Source organism: Carassius auratus, chromosome 9 (assembly GCF_003368295.1).
Source record: "Carassius auratus strain Wakin chromosome 9, ASM336829v1, whole genome shotgun sequence".
Lineage (NCBI taxonomy): Eukaryota > Metazoa > Chordata > Actinopteri > Cypriniformes > Cyprinidae > Carassius > Carassius auratus.
In genome coordinates, this window is record NC_039251.1 from 20,041,790 (window position 1) to 20,060,980 (window position 19,191).

Genomic DNA, 19,191 nt, shown 5'->3' on the forward strand with positions numbered 1-19,191 from the left:
TAAATTGGGTCAGACCACAGCAATAACATTCAATAGGAAGTATCCATTATGTGATTATCTGTGTTTTGAGACACTTTGGCCTTGTAACAAGCAAGATTAGTCTTTTCTGTCATTTAGGCTTCATGTGTCTAGTGAATTCAAGATGATATGACATGCTAGTCACCTGTTGGCATCAGCTTTCTTCTGAGAGAAAAAAAAAAAAAATCTTATGTGAAAAATTTAATCATGACATACTGTATGGAACAGACTGAAATGAAAAATCTGAGTCTAAGTTTGAATCAAGCTATATTTATTTCTATATTCCTCCTTAGTAGAATGAAAATTATACTATATATATATATATATATATATATATATATATATATATATATATATATACACATACATACTGTATATATAATTACAGAAGTAATAGAATAACAGTATGTTTTGAATACTCAATATATTTGCTGTTAAAATCTTTTTGACCCTGTTATTTAATCTTTTATGTATAACAACTCTTACATTACATATGTTAAATGTCTTATATATTTGTTATAGTTCCGTAATAAATATTTTATTGTATAAATTGAAGTAAATGTCCATTGTATATAGCTATAATGTTGTACAGATAAACGTCACCTTGACTGAATGTTTAGTTAAATGTTGGCTTTTATTTGAGTCAAAGCATTCAGTATAATTCAGTTGTACAGATCACATAACATGAATAGAAAGTCTTAGATTACTGATAAATAAACATCAGTAATCATTTGTAATCGAAATGGTCATTTGTATTGCATTTATGAATAAATGAATTTAATTGGTGAAATGAAATGTGTTTATGTGGTTTAAAGTTCAAAAAACATAATTTTCCACATACTGTACATTACTAATGCTCCTCCAAGCCCAGGCTTTCTAAAATGGTTTTATGTTTATGCGGCGCGTTATGCAACACAACATAAAAAGACAGTATAAGTCACGAGTGAGTCGGAACATCCGGCATTCTAGGCTACTCTCCCAGGTTCAGGAAACAGTCCTACATAAAATGCATTGTACACACACAAATATTTGGGTTGAACTGTTCTGTGTCCTCTTTTGGAAGACCAAACAAACTAGTTTCGCTGTCACAGTGAAACGCAGCATCTCCACAACATATCACTGGCGGCAACAGCATGAATCAAAGTTACACCTTCTTTATTTGAATAAACATTTGGGTGGTTTTATGGAAATCTTCCCACACAGTGACGTAGACATGTGGGGGCATTTAAACAAGGCATTTTAGGAGGGCACAGACGAGTGTCCATATATCCAATAGATTATCTCTTTTGGTTTGAGACTTTAAGTCTTTGCAACTTCAGGCTCCTTATCCATTCATGAACAGCTTGTAAAACTCCAAAGAGAAATTAACTTGAAATTGCATCATTTGACACCTTTAAACATATAGTAAAAACATACAGTCTTGTTCAAAATAATAGCAGTACAATGTGACTAACCAGAATAATCAAGGTTTTTAGTATATTTTTTATTGCTACGTGGCAAACAAGTTACCAGTAGGTTCAGTAGATTCTCAGAAAACAAATGAGACCCAGCATTCATGATATGCACGCTCTTAAGGCTGTGCAATTGGGCAATTAGTTGAATTAGTTGAAAGGGGTGTGTTCAAAAAAATAGCAGTGTGGCATTCAATCACTGAGGTCATCAATTTTGTGAAGAAACAGGTGTGAATCAGGTGGCCCCTATTTAAGGATGAAGCCAACACTTGTTGAACATGCATTTGAAAGCTGAGGAAAATGGGTCGTTCAAGACATTGTTCAGAAGAACAGCGTACTTTGATTAAAAAGTTGATTAGAGAGGGGAAAACCTATAAAGAGGTGCAAAAAATGATAGGCTGTTCAGCTAAAATGATCTCCAATGCCTTAAAATGGAGAGCAAAACCAGAGAGACGTGGAAGAAAACGGAAGACAACCATCAAAATGGATAGAAGAATAACCAGAATGGCAAAGGCTCAGCCAATGATCACCTCCAGGATGATCAAAGACAGTCTGGAGTTACCTGTAAGTACTGTGACAGTTAGAAGACGTCTGTGTGAAGCTAATCTATTTTCAAGAATCCCCCGCAAAGTCCCTCTGTTAAAAAAAAGGCATGTGCAGAAGAGGTTACAATTTGCCAAAGAACACATCAACTGGCCTAAAGAGAAATGGAGGAACATTTTGTGGACTGATGAGAGTAAACTTGTTCTTTTTGGGTCCAAGGGCCACAGGCAGTTTGTGAGATGACCCCCAAACTCTGAATTCAAGCCACAGTACACAGTGAAGACAGTGAAGCATGGAGGTGCAAGCATCATGATATGGGCATGTTTCTCCTACTATGGTGTTGGGCCTATTTATCGCATACCAGGGATCATGGATCAGTTTGCATATGTTAAAATACTTGAAGAGGTCATGTTGCCCTATGCTGAAGAGGACATGCCCTTGAAATGGTTGTTTCAACAAGACAATGACCCAAAACACACTAGTAAACGGGCAAAGTCTTGGTTCCAAACCAACAAAATTAATGTTATGGAGTGGCCAGCCCAATCTCCAAACCTTAATCCAATTGAGAACTTGTGGGGTGATATCAAAAATGCTGTTTCTGAAGCAAAACCAAGAAATGTGAATGAATTGTGGAATGTTGTTAAAGAATCATGGAGTGGAATAACAGCTGAGAGGTGCCACAAGTTGGTTGACTCCATGCCACACAGATGTCAAGCAGTTTTAAAAAATACAACTAAATATTAGTTTAGTGATTCACAGGATTGCTAAATCCCAGAAAAAAAAAATGTTTGTACAAAATAGTTTTGAGTTTGTACAGTCAAAGGTAGACACTGCTATTTTTTTTGAACACACCCCTTTCAACTAATTGCCCAATTGCACAGCCTTAAGAGCGTGCATATCATGAATGCTGGGTCTTGTTTGTTTTCTGACAATCTACTGAACCTACTGGTAACTTGTTTGCCACGTAGCAATAAAAAATATACTAAAAACCTTGATTATTCTGGTTAGTCACATTGTACTGCTATTATTTTGAACAAGACTGTATTTGCTTTGATTTGCATTCTGTTGTGAGCATTTCATTCCAAAAATATATATATTTTCAATACAAGGGTTTATAAAACTCATTAAAATAAATTTTAAAACACTGAAAAATAATTTTAACAGCACAGTAGTTAATCCAAGACCTGTGAGGAAAAATCTGAAAGATTAAATCTATCACTCATCCAGTGATGTCTAATTTTAGACTAATGATTACGAAGACCTTAATTCCTTATTTTTGCACATTATTTACGGTCTATTACATCTTACAAGAGGGGTTTTGAAGATTTAAAGGTGAAGGTTTAAGAGGAGCATCTGCCACAGCACAACAACAACCACCATTACAACAAGATCCCTTTAACAGGCTTTATTAACAGCTTGGAGTGCACATGATTAAGAGAAAAGCAAAAAAAAAAAAAAAAAAAAAACTTGAGGGGGAACAATGGCAACAAAAAAAAAAAATTATGCATCTCTTTTCTTTTAGACATTCTAAACAGTTTAAAAAAATATATAAAAATAAAAATTATATACTCTCTCCCCGATCTAATCCTCAAACCAGGACAAAACTTTCAAAAAGTACAAAAAGAAAAAAAGGCAACCACCTTCCTACAGCTTCCAATAGGGAAACAAAGAATCAATCAAGAGAGTATCTGTTTAAGCAGTTGGTAATGCAGGAAGAGACTAATTAACTTTAAAACAGCAAACCTCTAGGCTGAGTAACTTTGAAATATCTTGCTCATCACAGAGCACAAAGTTTAGCAAGAGCTTCTAACAGCAACAGAAAGTTAGTCAACCATTCTTTGCATTAACGAAGATAAACAACCATACAGAATCACAAATGGCTTCTACAAACTACGCTGAGCTGAGCTGGACTGGACTGGACACAGGACATGCTCTAGAGAGAAGGTCTCATCTTCTGAGAGTTATGCTCAGCTTTTATACTGCTTCTCAGCTTCTCAGCTGGTGAGCAGGTGCAGCTGAAAAAGGCAATCAATTACTGCCTACTGGAAAGAGTGGGAGGAACCAGAGGAGGAGGAGACAGAAACAACCACAAAAAGAAATCAATAGAGAGTGTAGATAACATAAAAGAGAATCTGTCATTGGACATAACACTGTCTGTGCCTTTTTTTTTATATTTAAAAAAATTAGTGTTTTGAAAATCTACATATCCAACCATAAATTTGCCCTAAAAAAAATTATGTTATCTGTGTTTGCATTTTGCTCTGTGCATCTTTACACATGGCTTTATCTGGTATATATGATCAGGTATTCAGGAAGAGCTTGCTGGCCATTGAAGATGACATATGTCTGCAACATGTCAGACAAGCTATCATAACGATCTAAAGGGTCTCCATGTAAGGGAGGGGGCAAAATATGATGTGGGGAACCAATAGTGGACTTCCCAGTGAGGACCTGGGCTTGAATGATGTAGATGTACTGCTCATGTTCCTGGTCTTTCCACAGCTTCATTGCTCCATCGACTGTACTGCTGAAGTATATTCCACTGCCATACCTTTGCTCTAGAAAAAAAAATTAACATAGAAATCCCAAGCATCACCTTAAAAACACATCATAAACTAAAAAATACATAAATATATATAGGCATTCCTTGCTATATATATATTATTCTGAATATGTTCACATTTGTTACCTGCAGGAGGTGCAAACTCTTTCTGAAAGCCTACTCTGCAGATGAGATCACAGAACTGAGCGGACACACGCTGGTAGAGGCACTTCGGTTTGTCATTCAATCTCTGCATATTCATTTTGAACAGCTGCTTCAGTGCAATGTTCTCTAGCTTCTCCTTCTGTAACAACCAGTGCAACCACATGCCATTACATTCTTTTAGTATCAAAGCCTTGTGCTAAACGTCCTCATTGCTGCCTTTGCATGTTATAGTTGAACGGGGATTAAAATAAAGAGCAAATAAAAATTACATGGACACCCTTGGATTGCTTAACATACAATAGCTGCTCTATAGAAACATGAAAATAGTCTAGCAGTGTTCTCTCAGAAAATAACTATAGTATCGTGATTGGGATGGGAGCTTTCTCACCTTTACAACATTAAGGGCTTTCCATGGTTCTTTTCCAACATAATCATTCCTGGTCTCAGGTGTTCTTGAATAAAATGAATTTTTGAGAGACTCAAAACGATCCAGCAGACCTGTATAGTAAAGGAGAAAAGGCTGGTTCAGGTCATCCAGATGCTATGCATGACAAGCTTAACATGAGCACTATACTGAGAAAACTATTACATTCATTAAACTATAATTTATTTACAGTCCAAGTATTTGAACATACATGTCCTTTCCACATTGCTGCTTCTCCCATAGTCATCAACCAAAGTCTTGTTCATCAAGTTGACTTTGTGGGTATTAATCTCATGGTTTACATTCCCTGCCAAATAAGCTTTCTCCAAATCTGCACTGATTTCAGGTGTTTGTATCCAAGGTACATCTTTACAGCTCCAGCGAACAACAGAATACAGCATGTCACGTTCCTCAGCTTGTGCGAACTCCTCCTGAGCCTTGCAAAGCATGGACTCCACCTCAATTGCTGCACAACTGACATTTGAAGGGTTTCCAGTGATGGTTATGCCACCTTTACCATTCCTGAAGAACTCCTCAATGCGAACATTCAACATTGTTTGGAGAGAGAGAAGACTTGCATGGTCATCTTGTCCAAGATATATGACATGATTATTCTTTATTGTCATGATATCTGATGGCTTTAGCATATTGGTTGTCCACTCTTTTGCTTCTCTCAGAGCTTCCCTGGAAACACTGTCGAACTCAACAGATGGCATTTTATGTGCAGTGGTTTCACTGGCTGCAAATGCAAAGTCTGAAAGCATTTGAGAGTAATGAACGTCTATCTCAGTAGTTAACATTACGATATGGGCAAAAGCATGGCACTGTAAAATCAGCTAAATTTTCCATAAAAACAATGAAATTTGTTTTGCTTACTTGTTTTTATGTCATTGTACACTACTGGGGACTCTGCTGCTCTTGTCCTCATTTTCATCTCGTTTTCAAAAGCCTAAACATAACAATGAAATCACACATGAGAAAAGTTGATTTTCTACTGAACTGCATTTGTCCTTGATTAATTTTAACTTATACATTCACTTTTTCATAATTCAGTATCAAGTTGCTGATTAAAGAATTCTGTCATGTGATGGGGACATGACAGAAAATTGGTTATGTTAAACAACTGAAAAGCATAGTACTTTATTAGCATACATCACCTCCATCATCTCCTTGTCCTTTGGATACACAACAAAGTTTACATCCAGTTCTTTCATGTTACTTTTGGCAAAATTTGCCACAGCATCTGTCATGATTCTGGCAACCTCAAATTTCTTAAAGCCCAGATTACCAGTACCAATAGCTGGGAAGGAGATGGATTTGTATCCCATTGAAGCTTTCCTCAGACATTCTGAGACCACATTATGAAGAATCTACAGACAAAACCAAAACAGATAGTGGGTACAGAGACTCATAGGAATGGCCCGAATTACTAATAAAAATCCAATCTACCTGTGTGGCCATAGGGTCAGATCTAACTACGCAAACAGTATGATAAACTGCATCACAATTCAGATTATATCCTTTTGTCACATGGACATTTGTGGATTTATGGTGTTTTCCTCTGGAAATCTCTTCTTGAATCTTTCTGCCAGCTTTGTTCAAAATTGCTTTTGAAATCAGCCCCAATGACAAATTACAATCTTCTGAAATTGTATTCACAATTACATGAACCTGGAAATTAAAGCAAAGTGAAAAGAAAAAGGAAGAGTGTTAATGTATTTAGCAATTCCCTGTTTTTATATGAGGGAAAAAACTTTTCCTTTTTTTCAAAATTACTAAATGTAATGAATTACTGTATTAGCAGTTAGAAAATTTATACAAAACAGTTTTGATAATATATCTCAATCATCTTTTTAATTGATCACTCTTTCGTGTGCTTTACATATTTGTCTTACCTTTTCTTCTTCAATAGCCCCTGTTTTAAGTTGCAGTGTTACATTCCAAAATTTGAACTTGCTGTTTGAAGACAAAGCCATGCTGCTCTGAACAGCTCCACTGTATGTGCCAGAGATGCTGGACTGCACCAAAATCGCCTTAACTGCTCTCTCCATTTCTTGGACCGAGGGTTCATCATTATTGACTAGATGGATTTCTAAGTTGCTTTGAAACTTTGTGAATTCATCAAACTGTTTTATAGCCTTTACAATAATGTCTGCACAGCGATCTCTTGGAAAATGGAAAAGGCCAGAACTTAAGGCAGGAATTGCAACAGAGGAAATGTTTTCCTTTAAGACAATACATAGGATACTGTTGATTGCATTATATAAGTGTGGTGCAGCTTGATCAGTCTCCCACTTGGATGGGTTTGGAGACAAGCAGGGACCAACAGCATGTATGATATATTTACACGGTAGATCTCCAGCAGAAGTGTGCACAGCCTCACCAACTTTCACTCGTCCATATTTTTGTATAATGACATCACTCCATTTCTGGATCATTGGTCCTCCAGCCGCACACAGTGCTTGTGCAAGACCACCTCCATGATTTAGTTTCTCATTGGCTGCATTGACCACAGCCTCCACTTTGTGACGTGTAAGATCATCTTTCCAGACTGACACTTCGACTCCGCTGGACAGCTTTGTGGAGTACCTCTTCTCAGCGCGCCAGACACCACTTGTGCTACTACCAATGGACCCAACCTCTTCCACATTGCGGAGAATAGCCGTGCAATTAAATTTGACATTAACAGCATGACAAAAGGCTTCACCACACCTTGCCAGAACGGCAGTCTGTTCTGAAACCAGTGGCATCCAACCCTGTTCCTTGTCACTCATGGCTTGTAGCTTCCTCAGGACACAGACCCCTATGACTTGAGAAAATGAAGCATCAATCATTAAATGAAAATGAATGTTGTGTAATGTTTATCATATCCCAATTCATTGTATTGGAATAAAATCTAACTGGGCAATTCAAAGACATCACACTGAATTATTTTCTTGAATTTCCTTCTGTCTTAAAATGTTTTAACCCCCTTTTGGTAATCTTAAAAGTCCCACTTAGAACTATATTTTCTAGTTTCTTTTTGTTTTCGGAATCTGATTTTTTTTTACTATAAGGATTCATTTGTTAACGCTGAGCTAATCATAAACAAGGCATATTTTTGATAGTTTCTGAAAAAGTTACGTTCAGTTTTATAACGTTTCGTTCATTATTATTGAAACAAATGTAATTCCATAACTGGAGAAGTCAGACAGGTTTTGCATGAGGGCGCGTATGCTAACTTTAATGGCAACTTTAAGATAAGAACTGCAAGTATAGCAATACATTGAAACAATACAATTATGCATCGTAAGAGCCATAACAATTCGACAAACAGCACAATAAAAGGGAGTAAATGTATAAAAGTGCAGTTTAAGTCATGTGTTTTGGAAGCATTGCTTTAAAGCATAAACGTCGTGTTTTTACACAATGCATAGGCTATCCATGTTTCTAATGAAATAATATGTCATCACGAAACTGCAACAAATCCTGTTCGCTAGACCCGGAAACAGAGTAACTTAGTAACATAGGCCTAACTTAAGTAGCTATAGCCTACCTTATTATTGACATTTCAGATAAATCTTACCTTGGTTTTGACAAACAGACGTCAAAAAAGACAGGCGCCTGAACAATGACTGTTAAAATTGCACAACACATTATCTGAATTAAAATCGAAAGCGGAAAAGTTGTGCGATGTTATTCATTAAATGCGCACAGAGTTCGATATACTCAACCTACAAATATCTGTTCACTCACCTTTTATGTTCTTCAATCTTTTTCTTTTGTGTCAAAAACAGCAATAGTCTCAGAGTGTCGAAACGAGGAGAGGCCAATTAACGTCTTTGCTTGAAGCGGAAACTGTTTTCTTCGTTGTTGTGAAAAACCAAGCCTGGCGCATGGCCATGCACAGAAATCAAAAGTGAAAGTTTTAAGTCTTTAACTTTGACAAGCCCAGTCGCAGCACAGGCGGCGGACATGGCTACGGATGAGTTTCCATACCCTCTCTATGTGGAGGGCCAGTGGGACTCACACACTCCCAAACTAAAAAACAAACTAATCATATACTTCCAGAGTAAGAAATCCGATGGAGGCGACTGCGAGGTGGAATATAGTGTTTCTGGCGGACAGACAGCAACTGTTCGATTCAAGTCAAAGGAAGGTAAGTTACCTTTTAAAACTCTGATATGAATCACTGTAATATATAATGTAAAAGTGCTTTGTTAATATTATTACGTGTCATAGGCTATATCGAAGCATAAATATGTCGTGGAGTTACCGTGGGAGGAGTCCAATAAACGAAAGTGATATATTTTGTCTGCGTGAATATGATACTAAAAATAATAGCCTGCTTGTTAAAGCATTATGTTCTTATTTTTGACTCAGTGAGGCAGCGGGTTCTGAACAAACAAACGCATGAGCTCAAGATTGGACAAAAAACTGTGAAAATGACTGTGAGTCTCCCGCCATCAGATGCCTCAGTTCCTCAGGTGAGGAGCCTATTTAAATTGAGTAACATGCACGGCTAGCCTACTGACTTAAAGTAAGCTAAAAACGAAACTTTGTTTTCTAGGAATCAACTTCTTCGGTCAGCACAATCGCAGCAGGTCAGTCATCCAGCTTCACAATAACGCTATTCTGCTGTCCTCTGCTGGGGCCTGTTGCATAAAACAAGTTTAACCAGGCTTATTTATTTAGTTAAAAAAAAAAAAAATAGGAAACAGGCCCCTGCACTTTATATGTCACGATACTTGCCCCACCTCAACTATAAAATGTACACTAATAACTAACAAACTAATTAACGATTTATTAATTTGTTTTTCTAAACTAAGAAATATTAATTAGTTAATCAGCTTAACTAACTTGGTAGCCTAACATGAGGTTGCATCAACAAAATATTTTTTAATTGGATTAAAAAATATTAAATATTGTCTGACTTTCAGGTTATAACCTTTTACAGTTTACTCTAGAATCCTGTATGCTGCAAAATATGCAATAATGCAAATTGAAGAACTAGTGAACTGTTACAACTTTGCTATAATATAACAGCCATCATAAATCTTTAAGTCAGTGGATTTGTGGCAAACCCACTTGTTCATGACACTAGTGTTCATTAACCAGATGATATATTGCATTGCATTGATATACTGGATTGCAGAGAAGAGACTTCCCGAGTAGTTTGACCAAGTGGAGCTTTATCTTCACTAGTTCACAGGTTCCAGGTGCACCCAATCAGCGATCACCTCAACAGAACAAAGATAATTAATCACACAAGGGCCGTCACACCATTGACAACCGTGACATAAAGGTTAAAGTAAATAATAAGTAAATATTTGATCAATGAACAATGCAATCAGAATCAATTGTTATAAACAGCCATGTAAGATGGGTTTCATTAAGAAGAGTTAGATGATTTTGTAGGAAAACTCTGTTTAAAAAAAAAAAATACTTTGAAGTGTTGTTGCATTCATAATAGGCTGGATTGGTTTGAAGAGGTGAAAGGTAAAGTGAATGTGGACTTCAAAGATGAAGCATGTGTGCCTATGTACTAATGATTATCTCTGAGATTGGAAAAGATTCCCCTTGATGGATTCGATTCCAACCTAATGAATTGACTTTAGATTCCCAAAGCCTCAGAATCAGGGAATCAATTCAAACCCCTACCTAGAACAAATATGATACCCAAACTTCATAAATGTGTTAAATGAATGATAATCCTGAAATTAATTAAAATAAAAGTAATTCTGCATATATTTGTATCAGCACAGCTGACATTTTTCAAAGTAAATGAGTTTTTTATATTCAGGTGAACCACAGAGTGAAGAAGAAATAGAGGAGGATGTTGAGCAAGTTGAAGAAACGGAAGAAGATACAACCCCTAGATCAACTGTAATCGAAAATACCCAAAACTGTGGTCAAGAGTTTCTGACAATGCTGGTGGAAAATGTGCTGAAAGGATCTTCTGCTGAGTCAAAGGACTTCGACACTGAAATAATACCAGAGATTAACTGTGCCGTGGTGACATTTTCTAATAGCAAGTGTAAGTCATGGGTTCTGTCCCCCAACAGAAAGTACTTTTCATGCCTCTTATTAAGGTCTGAGTGCTGGTCACCTGCTTTTATTTCCTGTTACTTATATTTTATTCCATAGATGCAGAACATTTCTTGGTATCCTCTCCAAGCAATGGAATAATTAATAAGAAAAACATGAAAGTCAGATTGCTCGAGGTGACTTCAAAGGTGAAAGCCGAAGGCTTACCTCCAAACTCAAACTCTGACTTAGTCATGCTCTATTTTGACAAATTTGCAGAAGTAGAGGATGATGGGGTAACGTTTGAAACGGATCAATCAGCAATAATAACTTTTAAAAATCCTGAAGGTACATGAAGTGGTTTGATTTGATTTATTAGTTGAATTTAATTTTGACATATACATAAACTAAACAATGTGTGCTTTTTCAGATGTGCAAAAAGTCCTCGAAGAGCAACATCAAATTAAAAAACAGCCTTTCAGAGTACTGCCATACTACGAATCACTACAAACAGCTCTATATGGTAAAGACAGACCCAACCTGAGACTTCCAGAGACATTTATAGAGAAGGTTGATAGAACTGTATGTCACCACCTAAAGGAAAACAGGAAATCCCTGGATTCAATCAAGCAAGCTATGTCCAGTCATTTTTGTGAGATGGATTTTCAGTCCTCAGCAGTTAACATCAGTCCTTCTCGATCCCTACTTAACAATGGTGCAAAGACAAGAAAACTAATTCAGACATGGAGAGAAAACGCCCTTTCTGTGTTCTTAGAATCAATGTCTAAGTTTAAATCCAACAAGCTCCACATTCATGAGGATGCATGGACAGAGATACAAACTGAAATTGAAAACGCAGTAGTGGGAGAGACTGTCACACTGGTTCCCTGTATGGATGAAGGAACGATAACTGTAGCCGGCCTTAAAGAAGATGTGGACAGGATTGAGGGAATCCTGACAGAAACTGTTGAGAAAATCATGCAAAGAATCCAAAGAGAGAAGGGCAGTGAGATGGGTGACATCAATATGACTCCATCAGTTTATAATGTTGTTCTCTGTGATGGTTTGGAGGAGCAACTTTGTGACAAATTTCCAAAAATGAACATCACATACCATGTGCACAGCCAAAAGTTAACTTTCTTTGGTCTAAAACATGAGGTGCTGGAAACAAAGAACGAAATACTGCAGGCTGTTCTTAATTTGATTCGTAAACCAACTGAGCTCCACCAATCTGTTTTAGATTTTCTGCACAAGAATGATCTAGAGGAAATAACTAGAGATATGTTTTTCAGCAAAGGAATCTATGTAGCATTAGAAGCTGATGGCAAGAGAGTTTTGCTTGTTGGAAAAACACACAAGGCCTTGAATGAAGGTGAGAAGCAATTGCTGACAGATCTGGGTCATCTTAGCTTCAATGTAGAAGATCCCAGTGTTCTAGGAACATCAGATTGGCATGACCTTGTCTCACGCATAAAAAGCACAAATGTTACAGTACAGACAGCTGTCGACCAGGTGGTGGTTTCTGGCTTTGTAGATTCCATCAACGATGTTAAGCAAGAGTTATATAATTTTGTTCAGGAAAACTCTCACTTTGAGAAAACTCTGAAATCTCACAAGACTGTTGTCACATTCATAAAGGATCACAAAAAGCAGGAATGGTTTGAAAAGGTGAAAGGTAAAGTGAATGTGGACTTCAAATGTGAAGACATCGTGATCAGTGGCTCAAGACTTTATGTCTCTAAGTGTGTGCCTCTGTTTGAGGACTTGCTTGGATCTGTGCATCACTGCACCATGAAAATAGTTAAACCGGGGGCAAGGAAGTATTTCAAGGAGAAAAAGTTCATGTGGGTTGCATATGCCAAGACAAATATGAATTGTTTGGTCCAGTTACTAGATGAGTGTGACCACCCACGTGACATAGTTCAATCACGGTCAATAAAGTCTATTTATGAATATAAGACGCATGAAGGAATGGAGATTACAGTAAACAAAGCTGACATGTGTTCATTTCTAGTGGATGCAGTAGTCGGTGCATGCAAATCGACCCTCCTACTTGATGGAGGTTTGGCAAAGGCCCTCTCTGATGCTGCTGGTCCTAAACTTCAGAATGACTGCAACCAGACTGTCAAACGTCGGAAGCTGACAACAGGTGATGCTGTTCTCCTCGATGCAGGAGGACAGCTATGTTGCAAGCATGTCATTTTAGCAATAGGACCACATTATAACCCTTCCAATCCTCAGGAGTCCATAAAGCTCCTGAAAAAAGCTGTGAAGAAGAGTCTGAATTTGGCAGATCAAGAAAGCTTCCAGTCATTGGCAATCCCAGCCATTAGTTCTGGTGTATTTGGTTTCCCACTGGACCTTTGTGCAGACACCATTGTGAAAGCTATAAAGGAGTTCTGTGATTTTGTTGAGGGGAATACGCTGAGTAAGATTCACCTAGTTGACAATAATGAAAAGACAGTCCAAGCTTTAGAAGCTGCAGTAAAGAACGTTTATGGGGTCAGTGCACGTACCCATAGCGTGACATCTGGAAGCAGTTCAAGCAACCAGCAGCAAAACCAAAACCAAGCAAGTTCATCTCCAAGCCAACACCAGATAGCTGCACACTTTCAAGGAGCATCACAAAGTTTTCAGACAAAAGAAGGTTTAACCATCACCCTTATGAAAGGAAACATTGAGGACACAACAGTGAGTTCAATCGAATTATGCATAATATAATTTGATGTTTCATGTTTTATTTGAAATATCAAAATGTCTCGAGATATACTTGATGGGGGTTGGGGTTTTTTTTTCATCTCCAAAATTTACAAAGGGCACTCTGCCTTTTTAGTTTTGTTAATTTTAAGTAAACTATTGGAGCTGACTAACCATCTGTAATTATCTGTTTTTGCACAGATGGACATTGTTGTGAACACTCTCAGCAGTGACCTGAATCTCAGCGTAGGCGCCATTTCAAATGCCCTTTTCAAAGCAGCTGGTCCTCAGCTTCAGGTTCTGCTCAATCAGCAAGTCACAGGTTCTGCCAATAATGGAGCAGTCTTTGAAACTGCCGGTGTAAACCTGAAGAACAAACTGGTGTTCCATGCTGTTGTACCCCACTGGAATCAGGGGCAAGGAAATGAGCTAAAGGTAACACTCTTTGAATGATTTTTTAGTAGATTGATTAGTAGTTACAAATCAGATGCTTTAATGACTTTCTCTCTTTCTCTCTCTCTCTCTGTGCAGGTGCTGGAGGATATCATGGATAAGTGTTTGGATCTGGCAGAGCAGCGTCAGCAGAGCTCCATTGTTTTCTCTGCCATTGGCACAGGAAACCTGGGGTTTCCGAAGCCATTGGTGGTCTGCACTATGCTGGACTCTGCCTTCAAGTTCAGCAGTAACAGAAGTTCAAAGCATGTGAAGGAAGTGGCATTTGTTCTTCATCCCAAAGATACACAAACCATTCAGGTACCTGATTTGTTGTCATAACAGTATTTTTTATGTCCATATGGAGTTTCACATTCTGCATAAGTTTGACTCTTGGTACAATAATGAGTTATTATTCCTGTTGTCTACAACAGGTATTCACAGATGAGTTTAGCAAAAGGTTTTTGGGTCAGTCTGCCTCAGCAAATAACCCCACACAGCCACAGGCAACAGGTGTTTAAAACTTTTTTTTTTTAATTCCCCTTTTAACTTTTTCTTACCCAAATCATTGATACAATCATCTCTAGCTTACCGGTCTCAAGGTCATTTTAGTAGATGCATGTAGTCAGTCAATTCCCCTTGATATACCTTTCTATAATGTTTTTTTACTTTTGCATTTTACAATGAAATTATAGGCCCCTTCTCGAAGGTCATAACGAAATCTGGGATTCATGAGACTACAGTGGGAGGAGTAACGCTACAGGTCCTGAATGGGGATATTACTTTAGAGAAAACCGATGTCATTGTGAACTCCAGCAATAAAGATTTTACAGCGAAATCAGGTAAAGTTACGAACTCTGAATAAGTAGAAGACTTTAAATCCTTTTTATATGCACTATAATTGATTGTTGCTTAATTTTATAAGATTAAAAGAAAAGATTAAAACCTTTTTATCTCAAATTTTCAAGGTGTCTCAAAGGCTATTTTGGATAAGGCTGGTCCAAACATAGAAACGGAGTGCCAGCAACTCGGTGAGAATAATTTTTAATAAGAATGAAATAATAAATGTATTAAATATTATAAAGAAACTTCAGCCCACAGAAAAGAGCATGTGGTTTCTTATAATTCTGGTTAATGTGTGTTGCCAGGGGCCCAGGCTAACAGTGGACTGATAATGACTCAAGGAGGGAATTTGCAGTGTAAAAAGATCATCCACATTGCAGCACACAGCGATGCTATAAGGATCCAAAAACATGTAAGAAAGGCTCTAGAAATGTGTGCCAAGGAAAAGCTCACCTCCATTGCATTCCCAGCTATTGGAACAGGTAAGAATAAACTCAAATGTTGTTAATCTATGTCAAATAATAATAACTGTCCTTACATATAAAGACAACACATTCAGTTCAATTCAAGTTTATGTGTATAGTGGTTTTCACAATACAAATCGTTGCAAAGCAGCTTTACAGAAATTCGAGTTTTAAAAATATATTTGATTATATGAATACAATGTATATGGTAGTGTTTTTTATTATTATTATTTTTTTAAAGTCTGTATTAGTATTCTAAATAAGTGCTTATTATAAAATGTGATTTATATAAGTTTTCACCTTACATTAACTTTAGCAGCCCAAATTGTTACATTTATCTTTATATTGACAATTCAAAACTTTCACTAAAAACATAAACGCAGATTTTAGTCAAATTACTTTGTTTTTCCTAGGAAAAGCAGGGTTGTCTCCTGGTCAAGTAGCTGACTCCATGTTGGATGGCATGGTGGACATGATAAGAAAAAATCCCCAGTCCACTCTGAAGCTGATCAGACTGGTGGTGTTCCAGGCCCAGATGCTCCCTGAATTCCACAAAAGCATGCAGAATCGAGAAACTGGACCTGCCAAACAAGACCAGAGTACCTGGTCAAAAATCAAAAGTATGAATCACTTTCATTTCAACCTAATTTGATAGAACATTAATTGTAGGAGTAGCCTTTAAAACACTAAACCATTCATTAATAAAACAGAATAGTTCAAGAATACATTTTCATGAGGTCATGCACAACAAAGATATCAAATTGCTAAAGATATTTCTCTATTCCAATTTTGTGTGTTTTCCAGCATATGCTGCTAGCGTTAAATCCTTCTTCACTGGATCCTGGGAGAAAGAAATAAAACAACATGGTGGCAAAGACTTTGTCATTGAAGGTGTCCAAGTAGATCCAGTGTTTTTCTCTATCTGTGGCCCATCACAAGCAGAAGTGGACAAAACAAAGCGTTTCTTAGAGGATACAATCGATTGTGATCAAGTGTTCCAGTCCATCACAGACACAGCAATACTTACCCTATCAGATAAAGACCAACAGCGAATCCAGGACCTGCAAAGCACTATAGATGTGACCATAAGGCTTGAATACAAAGCCCATACAGGTTCAGAAGAAATCCCTGGAAAAGCCACACTAACAGTACAAGGTCTCAGTCGAGATGTTCTAAAAGCCACTCAGGAAATCCAAGACATGCTCAAAACAGCCAAAGATGATGCCATACTAAAAAAGGAAATGGATTACACAAGTGAGCTTGTTGATTGGCAGTATGAGCAAGGTGGCCAATATAGGAGTTTTGATCAACGTACTAATTTAGATTTAGAGAAGGCCCTTGACAGAAAAGCTGCAGACATCAGTATTTCCTTCCAAGGCCAAACTTATCAGGTCAGACTGCCTGAGGGTCCTGCGGTGAGCACCACTGGTGGAAACCAGATGAATATCAGACGCATTGACAGATTGAAAGGTATTTGCTGAATTGTACCATTTATCAATAAGAAAAACAAAATATATGCATAAATATGATTTTAAAATGAATTATATTATTGTAATGCATAAAGTATGTGAATTGTATGTGATTTAAATGCACTAGAACTAATGTTGTAGATTTAACAACCACCTTAAATTACTAGATGTTTTTCTCCATTAGCTACTGAAGATATTCCACAGCATTGGGATGCAATGGCACCTAACGAGTTGCACAGAAAGTTTAATTTGCAACCTACCAGCACAGAATACATAGATGTATTGAAGCACTTCCAGGCCACTTGTCCTAACAAAAAAGTCTTGAAGGCATGTGTATTATTTTATTTTATTTTATTTATCTATTATTTTCTTATTATATGCTCTACAGGATTGAACATTAAACTTTAGCTAACTGATTGATTGACCCCCCCCCCCCCAATATTTATTTATTTATTTCTGACAAAAGGAGGAGGAGTCAGGCAGTACCATACATTGTAAATGACCAGGAAATAAACTCATGGCAACATCACAGACAACTCCGTTTCATACCTCTATCCATTATAGAAATGTTAACTGGTTTTACTCCTGTTTTCTGATTGTAGATTGAGCGAATCCAGAATCCTGGCATGTGGAGGAACTACCAGAATAACAAAAATGTCATGGAAAAAAAGAATGGTCATCAAAACAATGAGAAAAGACTCTTTCATGGAACCAGTGAGCAGACTCTCGGTCACATTGAAAGGAGTGGATTTAATCGTAGCTATGCAGGAAAAAATGGTAAATCATTTACTACAATCACTTTCATTTTCACAATTAACCTTCCATGATTATACTTTGAAGTGGTTTATACATTTTTCATCTTACGTTTTTTTTTTTTTTTTTTGTTACAGCTGCAGCTTATGGAAATGGCACTTACTTTGCACTTAATGCAAGCTACTCTTCTAGCGACACATACTCAGTGCCTAATACTCAGGGACAAAAATACATGTACTTCTGCAGAGTCCTTACAGGTGACTACACAAAAGGACAAACAGGGATGATTGTGCCACCTGCAAAAAATCCTAACTGTGACCAGTACGACACGGTTGTGGACAATTCTAATGCACCGACCATTTTTGTGGTGTTCCGGGATGATAATGCATATCCTGAATATTTAATCACTTTCACAAATTAGTCTCTGAAAATAAATCATTTTTCACAGTGAGGCAGAGGGGTTGATCACATCAGATACAATCAGGGAGATGAAGCTACCATAATGTGTCTTATTGAATCATTAAAATTTAAACCAGCTTTAATTATGGAACCTAAATGTGCTTTAATTAATTCATTTTCAGTACTTTCTATGGTAAAGTTAACGAAATTATGTCTTGTTAAAGGGATAGTTCCCCTTCAATTGCTGGTCCTCATCGACATTGTTTTCCTTCCATACTATGGATGTCAATGGGGGTCAGCAAATGAAGTGAACTATCCCTTTAATTCTGGAGATAGTTTCACTAATTTGCACAAATAACACAATCTTCAGGAACATGTAAACAAACTACACTGCAAATAAAGATCACAGAAAACTTGAGTTTTATTGTTATTTCTTACACCCTTCTACAACAAACAGTTGATACTTTTGGCATTCAAAAACATTTATAGGCACAATTTTCTATTCCACATCTTAGTTACAAATACAAAAATAAGTAAATACAGTAAATCTTCTTCAGATTTATCCAGAAAGTAGGCGTATAAAGATATATTAGGGGGAAAATATCTTAGGAACCTTGCATTCCATTATTACAACCGAAAGTAATAATAATAAGTCTTAAAATCATCTTCATAACAATATTTATATACAAAAACTCTAAATTTTATATCTGACTCTGGATCACAAAACCAGTTTTAAGTCGCTGGAGTATTTTTGTAGCAATAGCCAAAATAACATTGTATGGGTCAAAATTATAGATTTTTCTATTATGTCAAAAATCATCAGTACATTAAGTAAACATCATGTTCCATCAAGATATTTAGTAAATTTCCTACGATAAAAATATCAAAACTCAATTTTAGGAAAAATGTACCCTTATGACTGGTTTTTGTGGTCCAGGGTCACAAATAACCTGGACAGAAAGGTTGAAAAAAAATATTTAAGGCC

General features: G+C 36.9%; 2 protein-coding genes across 6 annotated transcripts; one reads left to right on the forward strand and one right to left on the reverse strand.

Annotated features, from left to right (window-relative positions):
* Positions 1–3,402: 3,402 nt before the first annotated feature.
* Positions 3,403–9,017, reverse strand: LOC113108663 (poly [ADP-ribose] polymerase 9-like). Of its 4 annotated transcripts, none has more exons than XM_026271927.1 (9): positions 8,879–9,017; positions 7,039–7,952; positions 6,593–6,814; positions 6,301–6,513; positions 6,020–6,092; positions 5,355–5,897; positions 5,108–5,217; positions 4,702–4,858; positions 3,403–4,570 (listed from the first exon to the last, which is right to left on the reverse strand). In XM_026271927.1, exons 2-9 carry the CDS (start codon positions 7,915–7,917, stop codon positions 4,296–4,298), a joined length of 2,472 nt encoding a protein of 823 aa, XP_026127712.1. In that variant the 5' UTR covers positions 7,918–7,952; positions 8,879–9,017; the 3' UTR covers positions 3,403–4,295. The 4 variants fall into 4 exon arrangements, with proteins under 4 accessions (XP_026127712.1, XP_026127714.1, XP_026127713.1 ...); XM_026271929.1 differs by having other exon boundaries at positions 7,039–7,946; positions 8,879–8,979; XM_026271928.1 differs by lacking the exon at positions 8,879–9,017 and adding an exon at positions 8,709–8,871.
* Positions 9,018–9,068: 51 nt separating this feature from the next.
* On the forward strand, positions 9,069–19,101 carry LOC113108661 (poly [ADP-ribose] polymerase 14-like). 2 transcript variants are annotated; one of them, XM_026271922.1, is made up of 17 exons: positions 9,069–9,281; positions 9,506–9,609; positions 9,693–9,726; positions 10,926–11,159; positions 11,270–11,497; positions 11,580–13,840; positions 14,048–14,281; positions 14,378–14,599; positions 14,713–14,791; positions 14,974–15,120; positions 15,247–15,309; positions 15,427–15,603; positions 15,999–16,205; positions 16,390–17,055; positions 17,239–17,381; positions 17,657–17,831; positions 17,945–19,101. In XM_026271922.1, the coding sequence occupies exons 1-17, from the start codon at positions 9,098–9,100 to the stop codon at positions 18,226–18,228; spliced, it is 5,442 nt and encodes a 1,813-aa protein (XP_026127707.1). In that variant the 5' UTR covers positions 9,069–9,097; the 3' UTR covers positions 18,229–19,101. The 2 variants fall into 2 exon arrangements, with proteins under 2 accessions (XP_026127707.1, XP_026127709.1); XM_026271924.1 differs by lacking the exons at positions 17,239–17,381; positions 17,945–19,101 and having other exon boundaries at positions 17,657–17,793.
* The last annotated feature ends 90 nt before the right edge of the window (positions 19,102–19,191 follow it).

Excerpts from the sequence above, each read along its gene's own strand:
- LOC113108663 (XM_026271926.1), bottom strand. The coding sequence starts at position 7,977 with ATGATTGATGCTTCATTTTCTCAAGTCATAGGGGTCTGTGTCCTGAGG. Across the intron at positions 6,093-6,300 it reads AGGACAAGGAGATGATGGAG|GCTTTTGAAAACGAGATGAA; the intron begins GTGATGTATGCT and ends TGTTATGTTTAG. Across the intron at positions 4,859-5,107 it reads AAGCCCTTAATGTTGTAAAG|AAGGAGAAGCTAGAGAACAT; the intron begins GTGAGAAAGCTC and ends TGGTTGTTACAG.
- LOC113108661 (XM_026271922.1), top strand. The coding sequence starts at position 9,098 with ATGGCTACGGATGAGTTTCCATACCCTCTCTATGTGGAGGGCCAGTGG. Across the intron at positions 9,282-9,505 it reads TCGATTCAAGTCAAAGGAAG|TGAGGCAGCGGGTTCTGAAC; the intron begins GTAAGTTACCTT and ends TTTTTGACTCAG. Across the intron at positions 14,282-14,377 it reads GGCAAGGAAATGAGCTAAAG|GTGCTGGAGGATATCATGGA; the intron begins GTAACACTCTTT and ends CTCTCTGTGCAG.